At 46.2% G+C, this 26,830-nt stretch overlaps 2 protein-coding genes across 2 annotated transcripts in view; both read right to left on the bottom strand.

Annotated features, from left to right (window-relative positions):
• Window positions 1–26,830, bottom strand: part of GCFC2 (GC-rich sequence DNA-binding factor 2) — a 988,578-nt gene that overhangs the window by 837,828 nt on the left and 123,920 nt on the right. The window lies entirely within an intron of this gene.
• Window positions 1–26,830, bottom strand: part of LOC135176615 (protein eva-1 homolog C-like) — a 114,937-nt gene that overhangs the window by 18,187 nt on the left and 69,920 nt on the right. The window contains exons 3-4 of the mRNA XM_064145735.1: window positions 17,645–17,859; window positions 3,446–3,569 (exon numbers count right to left, since the gene is read on the bottom strand). Of these exons, the coding sequence (XP_064001805.1) occupies window positions 3,446–3,569; window positions 17,645–17,859 (339 nt within the window). The remainder of the gene's footprint in view (window positions 1–3,445; window positions 3,570–17,644; window positions 17,860–26,830) is intronic.

Raw genomic sequence — 26,830 nt, 5'->3', positions numbered from 1 at the left:
GTCCAAGCCACGAGCTGCCAGCTTGGCCAGGTGCTTGTTGTGGCAGACAAGACTTCCCAAAAACCACACAAGCTATAGAATTTTTCACTCTTTCTACTTAATCAACACATGTCTCAACTCTTTCTTTGATTTTATAGAAGTAAATTCCAATGCTTGAACCCCAAATTTCTGTAGGAGTCTTCCATGCTTCTATCAGAAACAGCCTCAGAGCAATTAATGCAGGAGAGATTCCCCTCACTGCACTGTTTCCTGCAGCCCCACCATTTGGAAAAGTAGGGGCTTCTAGTCCCAGCACGATTTGCTGTCCCACATCTCCTTGAAATTCTACCCATGAGAAACCAAAATAGCACCTTGCCTCCCAGGTGAACTCCACATGGCCACTGAGCACCGAAACCACTGCAATTCAAATGACTGCAATGTCAGAGAGGCAGAACTGCAGTGACAGTGGCCAGAGGCAATGACTGCACCATCCAGTAATTCTTCAGCAGCGGTACAAGTAAATGCCACTGACTTCACTTGTGCTTTCTTTCAAGGAAGTCTTTCATTTTAGATAACTACAGTGTGCCCAGGTGGCCAAAAGAGCATCCTGGCCTGCATCAGGAGCAGTGTGGCCAGTAGGACACATGAGGTTATTCTTCCCCTGTGCTCAGCACTGCTCAGGCTATACCTTGAGTGCTGTGTCCAGTTCTGGGCCCCTCAATTCAAGAGAGATGTTGAGGTGCTGGAATGTGTCCAGAGAAGGGCAACAAAGCTGGTGAGGGGCCTGGAGCACAAATCCTATGAGAAGAGGCTGAGGGAGCTGGGGGTGTTTAGCCTGGAGAAGAGGAGGCTCAGGGGGGACCCCATTGCTGTCTACAACTACATGAAGGGAGGTTGTAGTCAGGTGGGGGTTGGCAACCAGCAACAGAACAAGGGGACACAGTCTCAAGTTGTGCCGGGGGAAGTCTAGGCTGGATGTTGGGAGGAAGTTGTTGTCAGAGAGAGTGATTGGCATTGGAATGGGCTGCCCAGGGAGGTGGTGGAGTCACAGTCCCTGGAGGTGTTGAAGAAAAGCCTGGATGAGGCACTTAGTGCCATGGCCTGGTTGACTGGCTAGGGCTGGGTGCTAGGTTGGACTGGATGATCTTGGAGTTCTCTTCCAGCCTGCTTGATTTATTCTATGATTCTATTCAGGGACCTGTTTGAGGCTCTGGTGTAACTCAGAGTGGGAGGCATTGGATGACATTATTTTATGTTAAAGGCATCCTGGGCAAATTCTGCAGGCCAGTTTCCAAGGCACCTATCATACTTGTACACAGGAAAACTTACTTTCATTCTACCTATATCAGCAGTTTCTTCAGGAGAATGGTCACAACTGGCTCCCTCAATAAGCAAGAGAAAGCAATAGATGTCTCTAGAAGACAACTGAGACCTCAAACACTTTTTTATTAAAGCACTTCTGTCACATCTACAGTTAAAAAGGACAAATTCAGGAGCAGAACTCAAAAAAATTGCATTTGCCTTTTGATAAAGTTATGGATGGAACCATGTGCCAGGAAGTGAGCTCTGCTCTTGACAAAAAGTCTCTGTTGCTCCTCATTTGCAACTATGTGTGCTCAGACTTTCTGGAGCAGGTCAACTCTTTATAGGACCACAGCTTTTGAAATCAGCTCTTTAACATATAACTGTTTACAGCTCATAAACAGTGCTCACAAAAGCCCACCAGAATGCTTCAAGGCCCTGTATTTTGCATTCAATAGATCCATCCTTCTCCAGTCCTGTCTTTAACCTTCTCTCTACAGAAAGGGGAAAAGGCTTTACTGAACTCAGGCAAGCACCAGATTCTATTCATGGGACTCACAATTAATGCTTTGAATCATCAAGAAAAGGTTGAGTCTGTCCTGGTACCTCAGTGCAAAACCAATCCTTGCCTATTTCAAACCTCATTATTAATCCAGAGGGTTCTGATTAGAAGTTTGGCCAACAGCTAAGAAACAACAATTTGTGTCAGGTTCCCTGTTTCACCCTGAAAAACTGTAGCTGCCTGAAAACAGCCTTGGGGAAATGTATTCAAGCAGTTTCCCCTGCTCTCTCTCAGGAAAATCACCTATCCAGCACACACTCCTCTGCTAGCATATCTGTAATTAGCAGAGAATGCCAAGCCATAAATACTTATGCATAGATGAGATTCTGAAGTACCTTCAGAAGTTCAGCACAGGCCTCAATAGTCAGATTTCTCAAGCAAGCTTTGATACCAAACCTGCAGGTTCAGGAGGACTTGTCAGAACATCCTGTTAATCACCCTTCTCTTGGAGATGCATTTCTCACCCAACAAATGATGATACAATTACTCTTGAAAGCCTCACAACAAATGCAGGTGCTGCTTTAGCTACTTTTCATTTGAACTCCTTACAGATCTTGCCAGATCCCTTCACTTCATTTGCACAGGTCTCTGCATGCTAGGGCAAATAGTCTCAGGAGAAGCACAGAAAATGCTGCTGACACAGATCTGTTTCTGCTTTCATTCCAAACCCTTTCTGAAATCAGAATGTTTTTTCTCCCCTGTGCAAACAGGTTTTTTCTACTTCTCCTCCAAAAATTTTGCTGATGTGGTGCTGGTGGAACCATGTTAGTTTTGTCATCTAAAAGGCTTGAGTTCAGGCTGATCTGAAATGTCATGTCCAGACTATTAACTCAAACAGACTCAGCTCCTGTTTTCAAGCTGAAATCTGTTGTCACAGTTTGGCCACCATCAAAGACTATTTGTCTCCAAATCGATGTGTTTGCTTCCTAAGAACTGATAGAGATTGGTGCCCAAGCTGTGCTACAAATTCCTTAGTAGGGCCAAGGGGGTGTTGACTATCCTGGGCCAAAGACAACAGGCTCATCCTCCACAGCATGCATGGTTACACTCAATATTCAGGCACTGGCCCCATTTAATTTAAACACAGCTAACGAGATCACGCACAACACAGGCTAACATTTCCCAGGCTGATCTGGAAACAATCAAACGCTGGCTTATGGCATGGTTTTTGCCTGGTGAGCTTCACATTGCACCATCATCTCCAGTACCTGCCCCGGGCACATAGGTCTGAAGTCTTTGCCCATGCAGAGAGCTCCTCCTGCCTGTGGAGGGGCAGTGAGAGAAGGGACAAGGGTCGCTAGTCCAGTGGGACAGAAGGGCGGCAGCAGTTGGGAACAGGAGCAGCACACCCACCACCAGCATCGTTAGCTCAGCATTGGCAAAGGCTTTCACTGGCACCTGTGAAAACAACCTACAAACTTGGCCTGCCAGCGAGGAGGAAGGAGCTGAAGCAGCAGCAGCCCTGCAAAGCAGCAAGTGAGGAGGAGAGAGGAAATGCTCCAATGAAAGTGGAAGAGAATGAAAAGTCCTAGAAGGTGAGTATTGAGTGTGAAAACGTTTTTATCTTGCCAGAGCAAACAAATTTGGTAGTGAGATACTTACTTGGCCTGCACTTGTACCACACGATGAGGTACTTGCCGGTTCCAGGGCACGGATCCGCACCGAAGAGTCGGCTATTGAGGAGAAACTGGCAGCTCCGCCTGTCCTGGCACTCATCCAGCATCTTCTACAGCCAAGGATGCAGGTAAGAAATAGAGAAAGAAAAGCACTTCAGTATCTCTACCAAAGGGATTGTCAAACAAAGACAAGATGGAGAACCGCAAGACCATCCTTGCCTCCTCAGCCAGCCCTGGCTCTGGGCAGTCAATGATCACAGTATCACAGTATCACAGTATCACCAAGGTTGGAAGAGACCTCACAGATCATCAAGTCCAACCCTTTACCACAGAGCTCAAGGCCAGACCATGGCACCAAGTGCCACGTCCAATCCTGCCTTGAACAGCCCCAGGGACGGCGACTCCACCACCTCCCCGGGCAGCCCATTCCAGTGTCCAATGACTCTCTCAGGGAAGAACTTTCTCCTCACCTCCAGCCTAAATCTCCCCTGGTGCAGCCTGAGGCTGTGTCCTCTTGTTCTGGTGCTGGCCACCTGAGAGAAGAGAGCAACCTCCTCCTGGCCACAACCTCCCCTCAGGTAGTTGTAGACAGCAATAAGGTCTCCCCTGAGCCTCCTCTTCTCCAGGCTAACCAATCCCAGCTCCCTCAGCCTCTCCTCATAGGGCTGTGCTCAAGGCCTCTCCCCAGCCTCGTTGCCCTTCTCTGGACACGCTCAAGCATCTCAATGTCCCTCCTAAACTGGGGGGCCCAGAGCTGAACACAGCACTCAAGGTGTGGTCTAACCAGTGCAGAGTACAGGGGCAGAATGACCTCCCTGCTCCTGCTGGCCACACCATTCCTGATGCAGGCCAGGATGCCACTGGCTCTCTTGATGGTGCTCAAAGCACTGGAAACCACAGGAGCTGTGGTCTAGGAGAGAACTGAACCTTGCTCTGTTTTAAGGAAAATGATTCCTCTTCCTTTCATGAGTGCAAAATGAATGATTTGCAGTCGGACAATCACAGAAATACTGAAATATTTGCATGCAGTTTAATCACAGTATAAAGCAGTACTGTCCCAGGAAAAGCAGCTTCAAGGATATGGATCAGCCTTGACAGTTTAAAGCAGACTCAAACTCTGCCACCACAGTTCTGCTTCCAGTTCCTCTGGAAGATGCAGAATTTCAGCCCCAGCTTTCAAGAGAGCTCTTGTCTCAGTTATGCAAAAGCTTTGGCAATTGCTGGCATTCCAGTAATTAGTAGTTGTGGTGGAAACACACTGTTATACAGTCAGCTTACTCAGTTTTTAATAAGGCTCACTCCTCTTCCTCCGTGACTGTCATGTTCCTTTTAGCCAAACTCAGTAAGGGCCTGTGAGTTGGAGGTTCATCCTGCCATCAGCATTTTGGGTCCTGTCCCATTTTCTGCTGTGTTATTCCTCCAGTACTCATTCCCCACTTCCCTATTCATAGCATTCATGAAAACTCCATCACAGAATCCACAGGGGCAAGACATTCTGTCTCCTACTATAAAATAGCTTCATTAAGGAAGATTAATGGTTTCTTTTAACCCCATGGTCCTCTAAAGCAGTACTGGGGGGAGACAATATTATGAAGTGGGGCAATAATTAAGTTTTAAATTCAGCTGGATGGCTTTGGTGGTTTTTATGTACTCCTGCAGAGTCCCTAAAGCACTAAAATTGCCATAATGTTTGCCTGACACACATGAACCTCTCCGAGCATTTTGGTACCACAGAGCGAGGTAATCCCCAGCCTCACTAAGTCCCTGCAATACAGAACTGTGAATTCCAGTCCCAAAACAATTCGCTTGCAAGGAGGTGATAGAAAATCCTTTCTCAGAAATTCCTCTAGACTCCCTCGGTCTCCTTTGGCTTCTCACTGTTGCCTTTTCTTAAATCTACCTCAATAGCTGGGCTTTCTCACAATCTTACCCCTGTTCCAAGAAGATATTTCAAAGAATCATAGAATCAACCAGCTTGGAAGAGACCTCCAAGATCATCCAGGCCCACCTAGCACCCAGCCCTATCCACTCAACCAGACCATGGCACTAAGTGCCTCAGCCAGGCTTTTCTTGAACACCTCCAGGGATGGTGACTCCACCACCTCCCTGGGCAGCCCATTCCAATGCCAATCACTCTCTCTGTCAACAACTTCCTCCTAACATCCAGCCTAGACTTCCCCTGGCACAACTTGAGACTGTGTCCCCTTGTTCTGTTGCTGGTTGCCTGGAAGAAGAGAATAAAGACAATTTGCCACCCAAACCAATTTTCTCTTTGACTCAGTGACTACTCTCTATTGCTGAGTTACTCCTGAACATTATATATATATATATATATATATATATATATATATATCTCACACAGTATCACCAAGGTTGGAAGAGACCTCACAGATCATCAAGTCCAACCCTTTACCACAGAGCTCAAGGCCAGACCATGGCACCAAGTGCCACGTCCAGTCCTGCCTTGAACAGCTCCAGGGACGGCGACTCCACCACCTCCCCGGGCAGCCCATTCCAGTGCCCAATGACTCTCTCAGGGAAGAACTTTCTCCTCACCTCCAGCCTAAATCTCCCCTGGCACAGCCTGAGGCTGTGTCCTCTTGTTCTGGTGCTGGCCACCTGAGAGAAGAGAGCAACCTCCTCCTGGCCACAACCACCCCTCAGGTAGTTGTAGACAGCAATAAGGTCACCCCTGAGCCTCCTCTTCTCCAGGCTAACCAATCCCAGCTCCCTCAGCCTCTCCTCGTAGGGCTGTGCTCAAGGCCTCTCCCCAGCCTCGTTGCCCTTCTCTGGACACGCTCAAGCATCTCAGTGTCCCTCCTAAACTGCATTTTATATATATAGCATTATATATATTATATATATATAGCATTATAACTCCCACTGTCCCTCTCCAAACAACAGAGAAAGCAGCTGTTGCTGTTTCAAATGCAATTGGAAACTGCCTCACTTGTGGTTGCTTATAACTTTCTAAAGCTTTCAAATTTTGGGCTGACACATGCAAGAATTCACTCCTGCCTCAAGCATGACCTTTATTTTAAGGTTCAATATGAGAAAATTCAGATCTTTTCTAGCATGCAGAGAACACATGCTGTTGTTTTCCATTTAGAAAGGTAATGAAGTGCAGGCATTGAATTTCCAAACACAGAGCTTAGGATGGAATAGTGAACACTGAAGGAGGTTCCTAGAAGCATTAGCCCCAACTTGACCACCATGTTAAAATGCTTAGAAACAACATATTCTTTCCTCTGGGCTCATGAGGGTTGATTTCTCACTCAGTGTGTGAAAGTTCATTTAAAGCACAATTCAGTGAGTTGCAAAGGAATTTAAGCAAGGAAGGCCTCCATGCAGAGACATCTTTTGATCTCAAAAAGCAAAGAGCGACTGGAACATCTCTTGAGTGCTTCATATACAAAGAGAAATCCTCTCTGGATCACTGCAGACCTGAAGGGATTTGCTGGTACTGGACAGTCACAGCTGTGTTTACATCCAAGAACTGATAAGGAGATGGAGCAAAGAAAAAGAAGCAGCATCCTGAATGTTTTTTTTTCCCCCACAAAGGAAGCTTTTTCCTCTCAAAGGCAGCAGAATTTTCTGTCAACAAACACACTCAAAGCAGATGAGTGGGTTTTTCAAAAGTCTTGAGGACTGCATAATAGATACTAATAAAGCCAGTGGGAAAAACACCTGGGGTTTCAGGAGAGACTGAGCTAGGCCAACATGAAACCTCTTGGAAAACTTTGCTTTCAGTGTCTAAAGAACATTTGTTCATCTGTCCTAAGCCTCAGCATCAGGAGTGAAGGCAATTACTTACCAACCTTAGAGAGCAATCCACACAACAGCCTTCATACGTTGCCACTTTGTCTTGCTCTCTGACTCTGGACATCTTTTGTTTATCCCACATATTCCATGTGTAGTGAAACCTCCTGAGTGTAATTCCTGCAATATGCAAAGTAAAACAGAGCCCTAGAGAGAAGTCTGTACCTAAACTAAGGACCAAAATTCACCTCTGCTGTTGTGAGACCACAGAAAAGGGGCAGTGTTTTTGAGGCTGTATATGCCTCTTACTAATTGTTCTTAGTTAGCTACAGCTTCAACTCAATTTGATAATAGCCATAACTGCAAGAAGTTCTTTCATGAGAAGAGAGAAATCAGTATTTCCTTTTCATGTGTGTAATTCTGCTGTGCCTCCCACTGAAGGGCAACCATTTCTCTGAAAACCTGAAAAAACAACCACTATGATGTCTAATTTCCTGCAGGCTGTTTGAGTAGAAACTTAGGCATGATGAAATGTATCCATAAAGAGTACTTTTATACTCTTTACATCAGGAAAAATGTAAAGGAAATTAGCAATGGTTTAACTGTGCCATGTTCTTGACTACAAAGAACAAAGATGTTACACCAGGGCTAAGATTATTCAGAAACTGAACATGAGCCAGCAGTGTGCCCAGCTGGCCAAGAGAGCCAGTGGCATTCTGGCCTGCATCAGGAATGGTGTGGCCAGCAGGAGCAGGGAGGTCATTCTGCTCCTGTACTCTGCACTGGTTAGACCACACCTGGAGCTGTTCAAGGCAGGATTGGACGTGGCACTTGGTGCCATGGTCTGGCCTTGAGCTCTGTGGTAAAGGGTTGGACTTGATGATCTATGAGGTCTCTTCCAACCTTGGTGATACTGTGATACTGTATGCAATTTTTACCTATTTTTGCACACACAAAAACCTTCTTCCCAATTGCTTTCATCAGTATGTCCCATATATAAGCACTTCTTTAAACACCATGCTGTTTATCTCTGGTATGGGCAGAAAAACATGTCCAGGCAAGGCAGAACATGTATAAGCCTATTTTGGGCCTAGGGGCAGACAACGCCTTGGAAACTTCTGGAGCTCAGCCTGGCTGCAATGCCCAGGAGGCCTACATCTTATCTCAGCTACCCCGAAGAGAAAAGGCTGATGTGTATTCAGGGTATGGGCAGGTACAGCCAGGGAGGGGGTGGAGGCCCTCTCCCCAGTGGCGCCGGATCCCTGTGAATGCATGAGGATACATAGGGAGAGTCCCTGGGGAGCTGCAGCTGGGCACCGAGCAGACAACTGTATGAAAGGCAGGAGCAATGCCTGACAAGGTGCACTCCCACCAGACCACCAGGTGTGTGCTCCCACCAGACCACCAAGGGTGCGCTCCCACCAGACCACCAGGTGTGTGCTCCCACCAGACCACCAGGTGTGCGCTTCCACCAGACCACCAAGTGGACCTCCACGAGACTACCAGAGCTGCACCACCACCAGAAGAACCCCTGATGAACTCCACAGAAGATCATCCCTGAGCCACGCACCCTTCTCTCTCTCTCTCCCTCCCCATCTGTGACTGAGGGTAATATGATCCCAGCTCTTTGCCTTCCCTGCTTTTTCTCTTCTTCTCCATCATTCTCTTTTTCACTGTCGCCCTCTTCTCTCTCCCTCTATTTTGTCCAACTTTATGCTTTAATAAATAGTTTAGTGGTGATGTATGATCTCGTTTGCACCTTAATTTCACAACACAAAAATCCATAAGAACAGATCTTGCTCCTCTGGACAGAGATAGTGTTCATCTCTGTTCTCTCGACCTTGACCCACACCAAACAAAAAGAGGCTCACAAACAGCCTGAACTTGCACAGAAATAGCAACAGACACACACAATCATCCCTAACCAGTCTATATCATCACCTGTTTCTGGTAGACCCCTGACTAATGCTAAATAAAGTTGTACTGGATCATATTATAAAAATCACTGCAACTGCAGAAGGCAGTGGAGTGATTCCTGCATTGCAGGAAAGGGGAAGGAAGACACCTTCCTTGTATTGTGCCACTTCATAATTGCCTTCCAGTGGTAAATAAAGCCTGAGGGCTGACAGTGCTCAGGAGGGAAGTGGTGGCTGTTTAAACCCATTCTGTTCTCTGGTTTATGACTAAGCTAAGAAGCTGCAAGATTTAGAGATAAGAGAGCAAGAAATGCGAATTCAATTAAAACAAACACTAATCTAACCCCTGTGATTTATGCCCCAGATTAATCTCGCTGCAGTGACCCAAATCTTAAACCAAGGGCAGCCTCAAGCTCAAAACCATGTCTTTCTAGCAGGCATTACAGATGAAACACATTTCTCATGCTTTTGTGTGTGTGTGTTCATTAGCTAAGTAATTGCTTATGCTCATTAGATAACAACCTTTTAAATCTGGAACCGGATGTGAGCTTTGCAAGGCTGCCCTCAGCCATTCCCAAGGGTGCACTGATTTTTATTCTCTCTCTTCAATTCACTCTTCAAGAAGTGCTCCTAAGCGCATGCCTAAGACAAACCATGTGCTAGTTTGAAGCTAGCTGGAATGTTTTGGTGAGAAGAACTAGATTACAGGCTGTGAAAGGGAAACAATGCTGATGTCAACTGCTCTCATAGGCTTGCTGAGATGTATAAGAACAATAATCAAAACATACATAAGGCACAACTTCTCCTGCTGGGGAGCTCCGAGCTGCATCTCTCTTTCTAACCTCAGCCTCCGCTTCTCTGACTAATCCACTTTGCTTCCTAGCCCCCTGGCCCAACCTCCGTTCTTCCTTGGCACTGGGGTAAGGTTGAGAGAGGTAGGGGGACGGTAAAGGGGTGGTTGGGAGCCCCTCCTGGGGACTCAGGTTTCTGGGAGGGCTGTTGTGTTTCTGTATTCCCTTTTCCCTTGTCTATTTCTGTCTATAACTGTATAGACTGTAAATATCTGCTTGTCTATTGAGCTAAGCTGTAAATATAAGCTTCATTCAATTTCCAGAGCTGGCTGAGTCTGGGTGATTTCTAAAGTGGGGGGGTGTGGGGAACACCCAAACCATCACAATCACAACTGAGCTTACCACCCAAGGCAATTAAACTTAGTTCATAGAATCAACACATGGCAAAACTTGGGACCTCTAAAAGTCAATAGTGAAACTCAATGGGAACTAAGATTTGCCACAGGGCTGCTCTCTGCACAGTCTCCATCATAAAAGGAACATGAGGATGACTGCAGGGTATGTCAGTCAGGCATGAAATTATGCAGAGGAACGTCACTAAATAACTGCTCAAATTGTATGTTGCTGAGAATAACTTGGAAAGCAGACTGCATGAGTGGACCAGACCTGTACACAGTCAAATGAAGATGGGCAGAGATGTGCACTAAGAATGTTATGAAAGAAAACATCAGTAATTGGAAGAAATATATGAATAAACATTTTTAGGTCAAATTCAGACCAAGCATATCCAGTATGGTGGAGTTATGCAAACACCTCCTGGATGGGGCACAGTTTTGCAGCAGTTAAGAAAGAAATACAGCAAGCAAGTCAAAATCTATTCTCCCTCGAAAGCCACACAGCACAATGCATTCAGAGTGGGGTTATGTCACATCTAGTTTAGATTTTGATACTCTCTTATGTACCACTGAAAGTTCACATAAATTACTCAAGTCCACAGAGCAAACTTTTCCAAAGATCCACAACAGGGAAGGATGGACTATATGAGGAAGTGAAAACCATGTTGATGAGATACAGGCTGCCTGCCCCTGGCTTTATCAAGCGACCTTCCCAGCCTGCTCTGCTAGGAAGTAATTCATCTTTGCCCAAATTACTGCACTCAATCTGTGCATCACGTGAAGAAGGGATCAAAGACCCTTCATCCTGATTGTTGATCTATGGCAGGTTTTAGTACTCTCCTAGCTATCTCTTGTCACTCACCCATGGGCCTTGCAGAGCTGGCAGAAGGGAACTATGCCCACATTTTTTGGTGGCACATTAACACACCAGAACTGTGAAATAAGGAGCTGAAAACTGGGCACATGTTCCCTTTCATCAGCTCTGATATTGGGAGTACTAAACACTAGCGAGGAAGTAGGGTAGGCAGCAGTGGGATGGGATGTTAAAACACATCAAGATTCACCAGAGCTCCTCTGGCAAGGCCTTGAAACAGCCCAAAGACTGTAACTCAAGAACAGCAGGCATATGCTCAGCAGACAAAAGAACTTGATAAAAGCTGTATTACAAATGTCACCTAATTAACATTACCTACATTTCCTAACAGTAAGAAACTGAACCAGTATGTGGGGTTAACTTCAAAGGGAGAGAAGCTGTCATCTGAAGAGATGCAAAACAATGTACAACCAAAAGCCATGGGATTAAAGAAAGGGAAAAGTTTAAAACACAAAGTGGGGGGGAACAAAACATTGAGGGAAAACCATTTCACTGTCAAGCAGGGTCTTATTGGAAATGATAAAGCTCCATGACTTGGAAAGTTTAAGTTTAAAGCAAACAAAGCATTAGGAAACTTAGACCCCAGGGAACAATCCTGACTCAGCAGGGAGACAGGCTGCACCAGCCAACTCTGCCTCCTCTTCTGCAGTATATAATCACAGTATGGTGAGCAATTTCAGTCAACCAAAGATTTGAGATTTAGGGATTAATTATGACCTCTACATCAAGCAGTTCTTCTACCTGCAAATAACTAGCTGGGGGAAGTGCCAGTCACAGACTGGATGAGATTCATGAATGAAGCTGCACTGGTTCTGTGATATTTAAGAGCAACTTTGGCACTGTAGCAAACTTTTCTGGACACTGAGCTCTCTGCTCATCATCCTCTGCAATGTAGTTAACATAGTGTGAGGCAGAGCACCCAAACTGCTCTTCCATTCAATTCTGAGAAGGAAAACTTTCCTGTTCAAACTGTTTCCAAGCTATGGAGATCATCTGATTTCCAATATGACAAACAGTAGCTGCTCTTCCCACTAGTACTGGTGACTCATTTTCTTTCTACCATTTTCCTCCCTCTTTTCCCTTGACCATCATAATCTTACAGATAGTCAGAGTCACAAAAAAAGGGCACTTGCTCATCCCTGCTGAGGTCACTTAGGGCTGTTTCATCAGTGGGATCATGCAGTAACCTGTGACTTAGCATATCAGTAGTCACTGTCCTTGGCCTACCAAGAAAGTTAGAGCAGTTGGATCAGTTTCTTCTACTTTGTGTTTTATTCAGCCACACTGTTAGTCCACAATACCTGGGGAACAGTAGAAACAGTCACACACACAGAGACCTTCAAGCCTCATCATTTTGTCATCAACAACTGGCCCATGCTTTGAGAGTCATGCAGCTACTGAAAAAATGTTCTTATCTTTCATGCAAGAAGTCATCTCCCCCTTGCTTTCTGTGACACAAACCTTCATGATAGGTGCAAATAAAGAAAAGCAGGAAGAAGGGTCAGGGAATCCTGTGGTTTGCATGCAAAGAACCTGATCCCTTTTGTACCACTGCCTCACATGCTGCTGGAGCAACAGCAGGAGACAGCAGCAGCAAAAGTGTCCTGTACCTCATTTAAAGGATCAATGGAAATACCAAATCAGCAGCAGTAGTGATTCTTGTCACCAACAACTGGTTGTTCCAGAGGGTGTTGAAAGAGACACAGGCCACACACTCTGCCTGTCCTCTCTCTAAACTGGTTAATCTTTCTAACAAGAGGCATGACTGAGCTCCAGAGCACCTCCTAAGTACAGCTCTTCTCAGGGAAACAAGTCATAAGGGAAGCATTGCCCTCTGAAGTGCTGTTTCCTGCTGACTTCAGTACACATATATATAAAGTTAGTCTGCAATGTCTTTGATAAATAACTGAGAGCAGAAGCACCATGAATAAGTGCCTTTTCAGGGCTTTTTACTCTCCTTCTAAATAAGCTTTGCTCCAGGGCTTTCTGCTTCTCTTTTAAATAAGTTGTGGGCTTGCTCTTCTGGCAATTTTCCAAAATGGGAATACTGCAGGTAACCTGCTGTAAAGTGTAATCTAGTTTTCTGGTAGCAAGCAATAATTCTAGTCCTATCATTAAAACATTCTTCTGTACAGAATGTGAGTAGTTTATTGCTGAAAACAAGTGACATGAGGAATACTGCTCCAGGAATGAGCACTGGACATGAGGAGCAATAGAACAAGGGGACACAGTCTCAAGTTGTGCCAAGGGAAGTATAGGCTGGATGTCAGGAGGAAGTTGTTGCCAGAGAGAGTGATTGGCATTGGAATGGGCTGCTCAGGGAGGTGGTGGAGTCACTGTCCCTGGAGGTGTTCAAGCAAAGACTGGATGAGGCACTTAGTGCCATGGTCTGGTTGATTGGCTAGGGCTGGGTGCTTGGAGCTCTCTTCCAACCTGGTTGATTGTATGATTCTATGAATCTTTAAAGGAAGCTGTTCAGCACAAGAGTGGTGAGAGGCTGGAATAGGTTGCCCAGGGAGGTGGTTGAGGCCCCATCCCTGGAGGTGTTTAAGGCCAGGCTGGATGAGGCTCTGGCCAGCCTGGTCTAAGGTAGAGTGTCCCTGCCCATGGCAGAGGGGTTGGAACTAGATGATTCTTGTCGTCCCTTCCAACCCTGACTGATTCTGTGATTCTATGACACTTCTCTCTATTACTTGGTAAGAATATCCTCTGCAAGACCCCACAAGGAGAATACAGGAGATCCAGTACCTGACCAGACTGATCATTAACAGTTCTAGTGCCCCAAATGACTTCCTATTATCAAATGATGAGTGGGAATTTTCTGCACTTCCACCTTCAAAACACCTCAAAGATGCTTCACTAATACAGCACAAATCTCTTTACTTCCTGACATATATTTCAGGTGACTTGGGCTAACTCCAGACTCCCCTTTTAAGCTCAGTGGAGTTGGGAGAGTGGGAGGAGCTGTTTAAAAACAAATAATGCTTGGCTTTCAACACTATTCTGTTGTTATATTCTCCTCACATTCATGCAACTTGTTCTGTAAGTTGACAAGAAATCAACCCCAAGAAAACTGAAATTCCAATCTAAATGACCAAATTGTTTGTCCATTTGGAATTGTTCCAGCAAATCTGACATTGTGGTGTTAGAATTACAGAAATGTGTAGTATGGGTCACTACCTTTATGTCTTGGACATGCTCCCCTAAGTGGTCTTCATTTCATTTCAAACAAAAAACAAGTGACAAACATAAGGGATCTATGCAGCCCATCACATGATGCTGGGTTAGTAGTGGTTGTCTCAGGGTAATCAATGCTTTCTGTTTCCCTTTTTAACATAGAAACAATGTCTGAACTGGGCATTTGCAGGAGTGAGAGCTTCTAAATGGGAATTAGCTATTGCATAAAGGTAGTCCACAGGGAATGCTGTCAGTAACTGCCTCTTACCCTCCCTCCAGGTCACTCCCCAAGGAAGCAGTAAATTTACAGAGTCGTGGGTTTGATAAGACACAGCAATTTTATAAATTCAATTTTGAAGGGTTTGGTTGAATTTGTAAATGACTGGCAGTCAGAATGCACACACAACTGATCCTGCTTTTAGCAGCCATCTAGCTGAATTTCAAAGCCACAAAAATACACACACTATTCCCTTGTCTACAGCTTTCCAGTTTTCCTACATACATGCAGTTCCTAACAGCAAGCTGCAGGCAATTTGACATTCAGCTTGTGGAGTTTCTGGCTTACCTTTCAGAGAGGCCTTGTCCCCTTCAAGACTAAGAAAGAAGACAAGATTAATTCTCTGACATTTGAACTCATCCTACCCTGGCCAAGCACAGCACATTGAACTATCAAAGACATTTCTGTGAGGACTGAAGAGGTGCCATGCACCTGTGGATGTCATGCAAAGAAACTTAGGAACTTCCTCAAGCTCTGCCAGAAATCTGTGGTAGAAGAAATTATCAGCTACTTCCCTAGCACATATAGAATCATAGAATCAAGCAGGTTGGAAGAGACCTCCAAGATCATCCAGTTCAACCTAGCACCCAGCCCTAGCCAGTCAACTAGACCATGGCACTAAGTGCCTCAGCCAGGCTTTGCTTGAACACCTCCAGGGATGGTGACTCCACCACCTCCCTGGGCAACCCATTCCAATGCCAATCACTCTCCCTGACAACAACTTCCTCCTAACATCCAGCCTAGACCTCCCCTCGCACAACTTGAGACTGTGTCCCCTTGTTCTGTTGCTGATTGTCTGGGAGAAGAGACCAACCTCACCTGGCTACAGCCTCCCTTCAGGTAGTTGCAGACAGCAGTGAGGTCCCCCCTGAGCCTCCTCTTCTCCAGGCTAAACACCCTCAGCTCCTTCAGCCTCTCCTCATAGGGTTTGTGTTCCAGGCCCCTCACCAGCTTCACTGCCCTTCTCTGGACACCTTCCAGCACCTCAACATCCTTCTTGAATTGAGGGGCCCAGAACTGGACACAGCACTCAAGGTGTGGCCTGACCAGTGCTGAGCACAGGGCAAGAATAACCTCTCTTGTCCTGCTGGCCACACTGCTCCTGATGCAGGCCAGGATGCCATTGGCTCTCTTGGCCACCTGGGCACACTGCTGCCTCATCTTCAGCCTACCCTCTACCAGTTCTCCCAGGACTATCTACCAGTATCCCCAGGATCCCTCAAAATGGGTGAACAGAAATATTTCAATCTCAGTCATGTGACAGACATACTGAACAAGAGATCTGCTGCAAAGCTAGCTACAAGCAACACAGTTTTCAGAGGAGCTGTTAATTACCAGTACCTTAAGTGCTGGAGGCAAAGCTAATGTGTCCCAGCTCTGAGGACTTAAGAGGCTAAGCCAGGCAGGTATGAGTTTCTTTTAAATTCCTCTTGCACATAAAACCATGGCATGGAAAGCCAAAGGTTACATGTTCTCTGTTTTTAAGTCCTTCCAGATGACTTAGGTAGGCCATTCATCCAGAGGGAATGAGGCTGCACTCATAGCTATGAATCACATTACCAAATGAAACGTTTGAAGTACATACTGCAGTAAATCAGTAAAGGAAAGAAGGGAAGGCTAGTGTCTGCCAAAGTCTTCAGTCCATATTCTCCCACCCTAAACAACATAAATGTCTCTTGTCTGCTGTATTAGAAACTTTCATGATTATCTCTGGGAAAAGCTCACTCTGCAAAGGACCATGTCCTCCCATGCTACAACACAACCATTTGCTGTGCCAATCTGTCAGCTTAAGGGTTACACTATGGCTAACACCAGCCCCATATAATTTCTTGAGAATTTACCACTGACATGTGGAAGCCAAAGCACTCTCATTAACTTTTAATAAGTGCTGTAAAAGTCCTCTCTAAAAGGCTGGATGTGAGAGTGAGAAGTGACGTGGGAAACTGGTCATCAGCCAAACTGGTCATCAGCCAAATTATTCACTAGCTCCATAGGTTCATTACTCCAGTTCTGCTATGCATTTTTATTATGAGTTATTATTGATTCATAGCCATAAACACAGTAGATGCTTGAGACTTTGCCCAAAACTTTCACAGCCCTAAATCCTGCGCTTGGAAAGACTTGTGCTTACTTCAACACCCAGGAGCAGAGCCCACTCATCTCTACACCAGCCAACTAAATGCTTCTAATTTTAGTTGTTCCTATTGACAGCTAACACTGAAACTTCCCAATTAATCCCTTGATATGCTGATGGCACATGCTCTTGGAAGAATACTTACAGTCAACCTCCACTACACAAATGGACAGAGCAGATTAACCACTGATGCTTGGGATGTTATAAGCCTAAGTGATGTATGTTCACTGAGACAGGCCTAAGAGCCAATTGAGTCAGAAGAGGTAAATCCAACGATTCTCTCAGGGTTTCAAGTTAGCAAAGTAAAAGCCTCTTGAAATAGGATCAGTTCTGAGGTAAAAAGAATACAACAGCAACTTCTGAAGTCAAAAGAATACCAACAGCAACTTCTGAAGTCAAAAGAATACAACAGCAACTTCTGAAGTCAAAAGAATACAACAGCAACTTCTGAAGCCAAAAGAATACAACAGCAACTTCTGAAGTCAAAAGAATACAACAGCACCTTCTGAAGTCAAAAGAATACAACAGCAACTTCTGTGGGAAAAGCTAATTAGTGGAAAGGAAAACTATGAAAACAATCTTCAGATTCAGTCAAACAAAATGTGGTCTTGCAGGGTAATTCTGTTTCAAACCACATTTCTAAAGGGCTACTGACTAGAGCTACAGCAAAATGAAGAAACTCATCAGTGAAAGCTTAGGACTGAATTAACTATAAAGATGAATCAGCCACTAAGCTGTGTGATGTCAGTGCTTCCATGCTGGGCAGCACTGCTCAATACAGATCTATGTGGCACAGGCACAGAAATCTGCTGCCTGACTAAGGAAAGTTGAAGTCCAAAAGGAACAGTTTAATATGGAGTACCTGAAGGGAAGTGCCAACTGAACAGGCAACATCTTCTTTAATTAAAGTTGCAAAGGAATGGGGATCACGAGAAGGACACATCTGATGACTTGGTACAATTCGGCCATAAAAAGAAGATTGGATGCTGATGGTGGTCCTGTGAGGACATCTCAGGGACACATACTCTCCATCACAGGCATGGTCAGTGTAATTCTTCAGTACTTGTGACAAATAACCTGCAAAAACCATGAGAAAAAAAAAGATCATTAGTGAAAACCAGTCAATATTTAGGTGATTTTCAGCAATGCAGTCTAACAAATGTACAACGAGCAACAAGGGAGGGACACAGATGTTATTACTCATCTCACACATGTGAGAGAGAGAGACAATGACATGGAAGCTTGGTGACTTGACCTTCAGACACATTACATAGCCTTAGTGGAAGCAGTATTCAGATATTCCAAATTCCTAATCCAATCACACCATTTACTTATCTGTAAAGCTCACAGGCAATGAGGCTGAGCCAGACCCACCATTTAGACCTTATCTAGATAACACCTGGGTTTTTTTTCACAGTATCACAGTATCTTAATTCACATTCAGTGTTATGTGACCCCAGGTGTGTCACAGTATCACAGTATCATCAGGGTTGGAAGAGACCTCACAGATCATCAAGTCCAACCCTTTACCACAGAGCTCAAGGCCAGACCATGGCACCAAGTGCCACGTCCAGTCCTGCCTTGAACAGCTCCAGGGACGGCGACTCCACCACCTCCCCGGGCAGCCCATTCCAGTGTCCAATGACTCTCTCAGTGAAGAACTTTCTCCTCACCTCCAGCCTAAATCTCCCCTGGTGTAGCTTGAGGCTGTGTCCTCTTGTTCTGGTGCTGGCCACCTGAGAGAAGAGAGCAACCTCCTCCTGGCCACAACCTCCCCTCAGGTAGTTGTAGACAGCAATAAGGTCACCCCTGAGCCTCCTCTTCTCCAGGCTAACCAATCCCAGCTCTCTCAGCCTCTCCTCGTAGGGCTGTGCTCAAGGCCTCTCCCCAGCCTCGTTGCCCTTCTCTGGACACGCTCAAGCATCTCAATGTCCCTCCTAAACTGGGGGGCCCAGAACTGAACACAGCACTCAAGGTGTGGTCTAACCAGTGCAGAGTACAGGGGCAGAATGACCTCCCTGCTCCTGCTGGCCACACCATTCCTGATGCAGGCCAGGATGCCACTGGCTCTCTTGGCCACCTGGGCACACTGCTGGCTCATGTTCAGGTGGGTATCAATCAGAACCCCCAGATCCCTCTCTGTCTGGCTGCTCTCCAGCCACTCCCACCCCAGCCTGTATCTCTGCATGGGGTTGCTGTGGCCAAAGTGCAGCACCCTGCACTTGGAGCTGTTGAACACCATCCCCTTGGACTCTGCCCATCTGTCCAGGCGGTCAAGGTCCTGCTGCAGAGCCCTTCTGCCCTCCAACTCAGTCACATCCTCTCAGTGCAAGACAGTATTCAATAGGCTGGAGTAGGTTCAATAGAGGGCCACCAAAATGGCTATGAGCTGGAGCACTTGCCATGTAAGAAGTGCCTTGTTCAGCCTGGGGAAGAAACAGCTTTGGAGGGAGCCAACAGAAGCCTGCCAGTATCTAAGGGGAGGTTAATGTAATGGGACCAGACTCTTCTCAGAGGTAAATGGCAGAAGAATAAGATATAAGATGAAGCACAACAGTTTCATTTTGAGTATATGGAGCAACTTTTTCCACTGTGAAGGCAGTCAAGTAGTGTAGTAGGCTACCCTAAGAATCTGTTCAGTCTGCAGACCTAAAGGTTTTCAAGACCTTGTCAGATAAAGCCCTGAGCAATCTGTTCTGACCTTCTGGTTGACTCTGTCTCGAGCAGAAGGCTAGACTAGAGAAATTAAGTCCCTTCCAATGTCACTTTTCCTGTGAACTTATGATCATGGTCCAGAAGGCCCCAGACACTTGGTGCCATGGTCTAGCCTCGAGCTCTGTGGTAAAGAGTTGGACTTGATGATCTGTGAGGTCTCTTCCAACCCTGATGATACTGTGATACTGTGATACTGTGACACGGAGTCACTAAAGGGAAATCTGGGGTTACAATTGGTTGCATTAAGGCTTATTCCATCACAGCATGAGTGGAATCTTTGATCTCCCCTCACAATTTACCATTTGAATTCTTGTGTTTGCACCTTCTGGTATAGGCCTATGACACAAAAGCTTTGCTTTCTGTCCTACTGTGAAACGTTCCAATCTTCTTAGAAGGAAAACAGCATGCAGAACCAAAGATCTCCTTGATTGTTAGAGGATGACATTATCCACAGTAATGAAGTTGTTAACAATGAAGCATGGGGACAAAGTCTCGTTCATGTTACACCAAGTTAAAAGGGTTGATTACAGCCAGGTTGCCACAGCAACTACCAACCAAATTCTGACTTTGCTCACTCTCACACATGAAAGGGAAACTGCTGTGGTGCTGGTACAGAAACATCTGTGCAGGGAATTGCAGCATGTCCTGTGGCAGCTACGATCCCATTCAACCCTACAGACTTCCTCTGTGTGATGAGTTTGGAAGTCCCTGTGCTAGTTTGAAGCTAGCTAGAATGTTTTGGTGAGAAGAACTAGATGACAGGCTGTGGAAGGAAAACAATGGTGATGTCTACTGCACTCATAGGCTTGCTGAGAGGTATAAAAACAAGAATCAAAGCATAGATAAGGCACTCACTACTGCTGGGGAGCTCCAAGCTGCATCTCTCTCTAACCTCACTCTCCATTTCTCTGACTGACCCACTTTGCTTCCTAACCCCCTGGCCAAACCTCCATTCTTCCTTGGGACTGGGGTAAGGTTGAGAGGGGTAGGGGGAAGGTGGAAGGGTGGTTGGGAGCTCCTCCTGGGGACTCAGGTTTCTGGGAGGGCTGTTGTGTTTCTGTATTCTCTTTTACCTTGTACACTTCAGTCTATAACTGTATATAGTGTAAATATCTGCTTGTATATTGAGCTAAGCTGTAAATATAAGCTTCATTCAATTTCCAGAGCTGGCTGAGTCTAGTCTGGGTGATTTCCAAAGTGTGAGGGGGTGGATAACACCCAAACCATCACACTCCCCTTCCCATTATTGGCCACCAACACAAGCCTAACTACAGCAATCTCATGATGTCTTATCACCAACTTCCTTTTCCTCTTAAGAAAAGGGCATTGATGAATTGCTAGTAGTAGACTCTTCAAGACATACCAAGAAAAGCAAAACCATTGAGACAAACAAGTAGTTCCTGGTGAAATATTATAAAGGGAACCTAAGGTACATCTTAGACTTGTTTTTAAAACACTCCTAAAACATGACTATTCTCATGGTGGCCCATAATCAGAGAGTAATTCTGGCTGATACCTCTGAAAGTCATCTGTGCTAGTTTGAAGCTAGCTAGAATGTTTTGGTGAGAAGAACTAGATTGCAGGCTGTGAAAAGAAAAACAGAATGATGTCTACTTCATCCATAGGCATGCTGAGAGATACAAGAACAGGAATCCAAACATAGATAAGGGAGTCATTCTGCTGAGGAGCTCCAAGATGTATTTTTTTTCTCTCTCTCTAGCCTCTCTGCCACTTCTCTGACTGATCCATTTTGCTTCCTAACCCCCTGGCTGAACCTCCATTCTTCCTTGGCACTGGGGTAAGGTTGAGAGGGGTAGGGGGAAGGTGAAGGGGTGGTTGGGAGCCCCTCCTGGGGACTCAGGTTTCTGGGAGGGCTGTTGTGTTTCTGTATTCCCTTTTCCCTTGTCTATTTCTGTCTATAACTGTATAGACTGTAAATATCTGCTTGTATATTGTGCTAGCTGTAAATATAAGCTTCATTCAAATTTCCAGCGCTGGCTGAGTCTAGTCTGGGTGATTTCCAAAGTGTGAGGGGGTGGGAAACACCCAAACCATCACATCATCTAGTCCAGCCTTCTTCTCAAAGCAAGATCAACTTAGACCAGATTTTCCACGACCTTGTCCAGTTATGAATATCTCCAATGATTCAGCCTCTATAACCTCTCAGGACAACCTACACCAATACTTATACAACTTTCCCACTATGAAAAAAATTCATTGCATGCAATCAGAATTTCCTACGTTATGATGTTCTTTTGTTTCCTCTGATTCTTTCATTGCACATTTCAGATAAAAGACTGGTTTAATTCCATCTATAACTCTAGGTGCTCTCATCTCTCAGGTGGCCAGCACCAGAACAAGAGGACACAGCCTCAGGCAGCGCCAGGGGAGATTTAGGCTGGAGGTGAGGAGAAAGTTCTTCCCTGAGAGAGTCATTGGACACTGGAATGGGCTGCCCGGGGAGGTGGTGGAGTCGCCGTCCCTGGAGCTGTTCAAGGCAGGACTGGACGTGGCACTTGGTGCCATGGTCTGGCCTTGAGCTCTGTGGTAAAGGGTTGGACTTGATGATCTGTGAGGTCTCTTCCAACCCTGATGATACTGTGATACTGTAAAAGAGTAATGAGATACTTCTCTCCTAATTTACTTCTAGATGAGCAAACCAGCTCTCTCAGTCTCTTGTTATTTATTGTATCATATCATAAAATCATAGAGTCAACCAGGTTGGAAGAGACCTCCAAGCTCATCCACTCCAACCTAGCACCCAGCCCTAGCCACTCAACCAGACCATGGCACTAAGTGCCTCATCCAGGCTTTTCTTGAACACCTCCAGGGACGGTGACTCCACCACCTCCCTGGGCAGCCCATTCCAATGTCAGTCACTCTCTCTAGGAAGTACTTCATCCTTGCTTTCTTGGCAGCCAAAGGAACTCTCTCCAGAGTTTCAACACTTTTGCTATGCTGAAGGCCCTGCTGGTATGCAGCTACCTTTCATTACTGCAAGGTGCACTTCTTGCTCAAGTTCATCACCCTGTCTTCCAAGATATGATCATGTACATGGGGAAAAACAGTTCATAGGATGTGAGAGAATTCACATGGCTTGATCTGTATCATTTCAACATCATCTCCAGCTATCTTCATAGACACATCTCTAAGGTATATTTACTCCATTAAGTTAAATGCTCCAAGGGACTTTTCTCTGTCTCTAAGGTTGTATTTTGCAAGTTCCTCTTACTCTCCCAAATAGTTAAGCCTACATCCAGAACTTTTTTTCTGGAACTAGTTCCCTTTCCATGGCAATGCTGAAACCCAGCTGAGGAGTTGTGTGAAAGAATGCTTGTACAAACAAATTTCCAAGTGCCTACAACAACCATAGTCATTGCTATTAGCAATAAGCAATGCAGGGTAATTTAGCTTCAGCACTGAAGCTGCAGCCAGGTGGGGGTTGGTCTCTTCTCCCAGGCAACCAGCAATAGAACAAGGGGACACAGTCTCACGTTGTGCCAGGGGAACTCTAGGCTGGATGTTAGGAGGAAGTTGTTGGCAGAGAGAGTGATTGGCATTGGAATGGGCTGCCCAGGGAGGTGGTGGAGGCACCATCCTTGGAGGTGTTCAAGAAAAGTCTGGCTGAGGCACTTAGTGCCATGCTCTGGTTGATTGGATTGGGCTGGGTGCTAGGTTGGACTGGGTGAGCTTGGAGGTCTCTTCCAACCTGGCTGATTCTGTGATTCTCTTTTCTCTAAATTTTAGCCTGCAGTCCTTCTTTGTCAGTTCTGTTGCTGCAGTGCCTCAAGGTATGTTCCAAATAGATATTTACTCAAATCAGCACATTAATTTCCAAGTCACCAGGGCAGCATTTGCTTAGAAGAAAAAGGCTGAGACATGGCCCCTGTAATTAGAGTAAATGACAGGGCTGCATCAGATCAGGGAACAGCAGCACCAGATGAGGGAACAGCACTGTTTCATTCAGTGCCTTTATCTCAGCTGTTCAAGGAAGTGCTCTCTGACTAAAATTAGCTACTGGAGTCTATCCCAGTCAGTAGAATACACGCTCTGTGTGTTGCTGTACACCTAGTCCTGGAGTCACCAGATCAGCCTTTCTCCCTCAAAAGCAAGGCAACTGTATCAGAAAGGAATCAGGAAAAGCAAAGTACAAGCAAAACAAGAATAAAAAAAAAGCATTAAACCTCACTTTCCACATTAGTATTTCCTCTAAGGATGACCTATGAGAGAGCCAGAGAAATACAACCAAAGTACATTCAAGACTACACTGGCTCCTCTGAATATTCAATTATTCTGTCAGAACAGCCACCCTAGAGTATGCCTTTCATATTACCAGTTCAGGATCAGGAAAGGTTTCTATTCTCTCAATTAGATGCAGATCACTTGTTGAAAGAACTCCTTCCTCTCATCTTCTATTAGCAATCTCAAAACAGCTTGAGCTCACTCAAGCTCAAGATAGGGAGAAAAACTGAATGCTGCTTTGATGATGACTGACTGATAATAAACAAAGCACAATGTCTGAAACATCTGGCACTGACCACTGCCAAAGAGAAGATACTGGATTAGGCATGGGCACGGTCAGGGATCATATGATGTTCCTCAAAGCACAAAAGAAGCTGACGGTAGAGATGTAAGCCACAGTCTTGCATGTGTCCACACCAAAGACAAGGCAGGCTGGTTTTTAGGACAGCCAAAGACATATACCACTCCTCTCTTCATCCTCAAATTCTGGGATGTGAAATCACTGTTGTTGGATCCAGAAAGTTGCCGCGATGAGAGACGGGGAAGCAACTTGGTGCAAGCTAAGTTCTGCTCATTGTACTTTCAGCACTTGGTTATATACTTTAACATACAAGCTAAAAGATCATACCAAACTGGTATGAACTGGCTGGAGGGCCAGACCCAGAGAGTGGTGGTGAATGGTGCCACATCCAGCTGGCGGCTGTCACTAGTGGTGTCCCTCAGGGATCTGTGCTGGGCCCCATCCTCTTTAACATCTTCATAGATGATCTGGATGAGGGCATGGAGTCAGTCATCAGCAAGTTTGCAGATGACACTAAGCTGGGGGCAGATGTGGCTGGGTTGGAGGGCAGAAGGGCTCTGCAGCAGGACCTTGATCACCTGGACAGATGGGCAGAGTCCAAGGGGATGGGGTTCAATAGCTCCAAGTGCAGGGTGCTGCACTTTGGCCACAACAACCCCATGCAGAGATACAGGCTGGGGTCGGAGTGGCTGGAGAGCAGCCAGACAGAGAGGGATCTGGGGGTGCTGATTGATACCCACCTGAACATGAGCCAGCAGTGTGCCCAGGTGGCCAAGAGAGCCAGTGGCATCCTGGCCTGCATCAGGAATGGTGTGGTCAGCAGGAGCAGGGAGGTCATTCTGCCCCTGTACTCTGCACTGGTTAGACCACACCTTGAGTCCTGTGTTCAGTTCTGGGCCCCCCAGTTTAGGAGGGACACTGAGATGCTTGAGCGTGTCCAGAGAAGGGCAACGAGGCTGGGGAGAGGCCTTGAGCACAGCCCTACGAGGAGAGGCTGAGGGAGCTGGGATTGGTTAGCCTGGAGAAGAGGAGGCTCAGGGGTGACCTTATTGCTGTCTGCAACTACCTGAGGGGAGGTTGTGGCGAGGGAGAGGTTGCTCTCTTCTCTCAGGTGGCCAGCACCAGAACAAGAGGACACAGCCTCAGGCTGTGCCAGGGGAAATTTAGGCTGGAGGTGAGGAGAAAGTTCTTCACTGAGAGAGTCATTGGACACTGGAATGGGCTGCCCGGGGAGGTGGTGGAGTCGCCGTCCCTGGAGCTGTTCAAGGCAGGATTGGACGTGGCACTTGGTGCCATGGTCTGGCCTTGAGCTCTGTGGTAAAGGGTTGGACTTGATGATCTGTGAGGTCTCTTCCAATCCTGATGATACTGTGATACTGTTCTGTAACATTCTCTAAGGCCATTTCGACCCTCTATTTCCTTAACTCCATACTTTTCCCCCTTATGCATTCTGAACCTATGGCTTATGTTCCAGTATGTCAAGATCAAGCAGCTGTACAGCACTAAAAGTCCTACGGTTCCCAACAGAAGGTGAAGGCAAGTGATTATATGAGGACAAGATCCCAGCTGAAGCAGCACAGTCAGATCTATTCTATTCTGCCACTTGGAGTGAAAGTGGCATAAATTCTCATGATGTTAGACAGATTCACTCTGTGCTGGGTCAAGAACTGGCTGCATGGCTGGGCCCAGAGAGTGGTGGTGAATGGTGCCACATCCAGTTGGCAGCTGTCACTGGTGGTGTGCCCCAAGGATCAGTGCTGGGCTCAGTCCTGTTCAATATCTTTATTGGTCATCTGGATGAGGGGATTGAGTCCAGCATCAGTAAGTTTGCAGATGACACCAAGCTAGGAGTAGGTGTGGATCTGTTGGAAGGTAGGAGAACCCTGCAGAGGGACCTGGCCAGGCTGGATAGGTGGGCAGAGGCCAATCAGATGAGATTTAACAAGGCTAAGTGCAGGGTTCTACACTTTGGCCACAACAACCCCAAACAGCACTACAGGCTGGGGACAGAGTGGCTGGAGAGCAGCCAGGAAGAAAGGGACCTGGGGGTACTGATAGACAGTAGCTGAAGATGAGGCAGCAGTGTGCCCAGGTGGCCAAGAGAGCCAATGGCATCCTGGCCTGCATCAGGAACAGTGTGGCCAGTAGGATGAGGGAGGTTATTCTTCCCCTGTACTCAGCACTGGTCAGGCCACACCTTGAGTGCTGTGTCCAGTTCTGGGCCCCTCAATTCAAGAGAGATGTTGAGGTGCTGGAAGGTGTCCAGAAAAGGGCAATGAAGTTGGTGAAAGGCCTGAAACACAAACCCTATGAGAAGAGGCTCAGGGAGCTGGGGGTGTGCAGCCTGGAGAAGAGAAGGCTCAGGGGGGACCTCACTGCTGTCTACAACTACCTGAAGGGAGGCTGTGGCCAGGTGGGGGTTGGTCTCTTCTGCCAGGCAACCAGCAACAGAACAAGGGGACACAGTCTCAAGTTGTGCCAGGGGAGGTCTAGGCTGGATGTTAGGAGGAAGTTGTTGGCAGAGAGAGTGATTGGCATTGGAATGGGCTGCCCAGGGAGGTGGTGGAGGCACCATCCTTGGAGGTGTTCAAGAAAAGTCTGGCTGAGGCACTTAGTGCCATGCTCTGGTTGATTGGATTGGGCTGGGTGATAGGTTGGACTGGGTGAGCTTGGAGGTCTTCTCCAACCTGGTTGATGTTTTTAATTCTATGAACAGGAGAAATAATGAAGAAAAATAACATTATAATGGAAATGGCTCCTTTTTAGCTATCTGAAACATACGAAGTCAGT

This window comes from Pogoniulus pusillus, chromosome 7 (genome assembly GCF_015220805.1).
Source record: "Pogoniulus pusillus isolate bPogPus1 chromosome 7, bPogPus1.pri, whole genome shotgun sequence".
Lineage (NCBI taxonomy): Eukaryota > Metazoa > Chordata > Aves > Piciformes > Lybiidae > Pogoniulus > Pogoniulus pusillus.
This window is presented reverse-complemented; position numbering and strand designations above follow the sequence as displayed.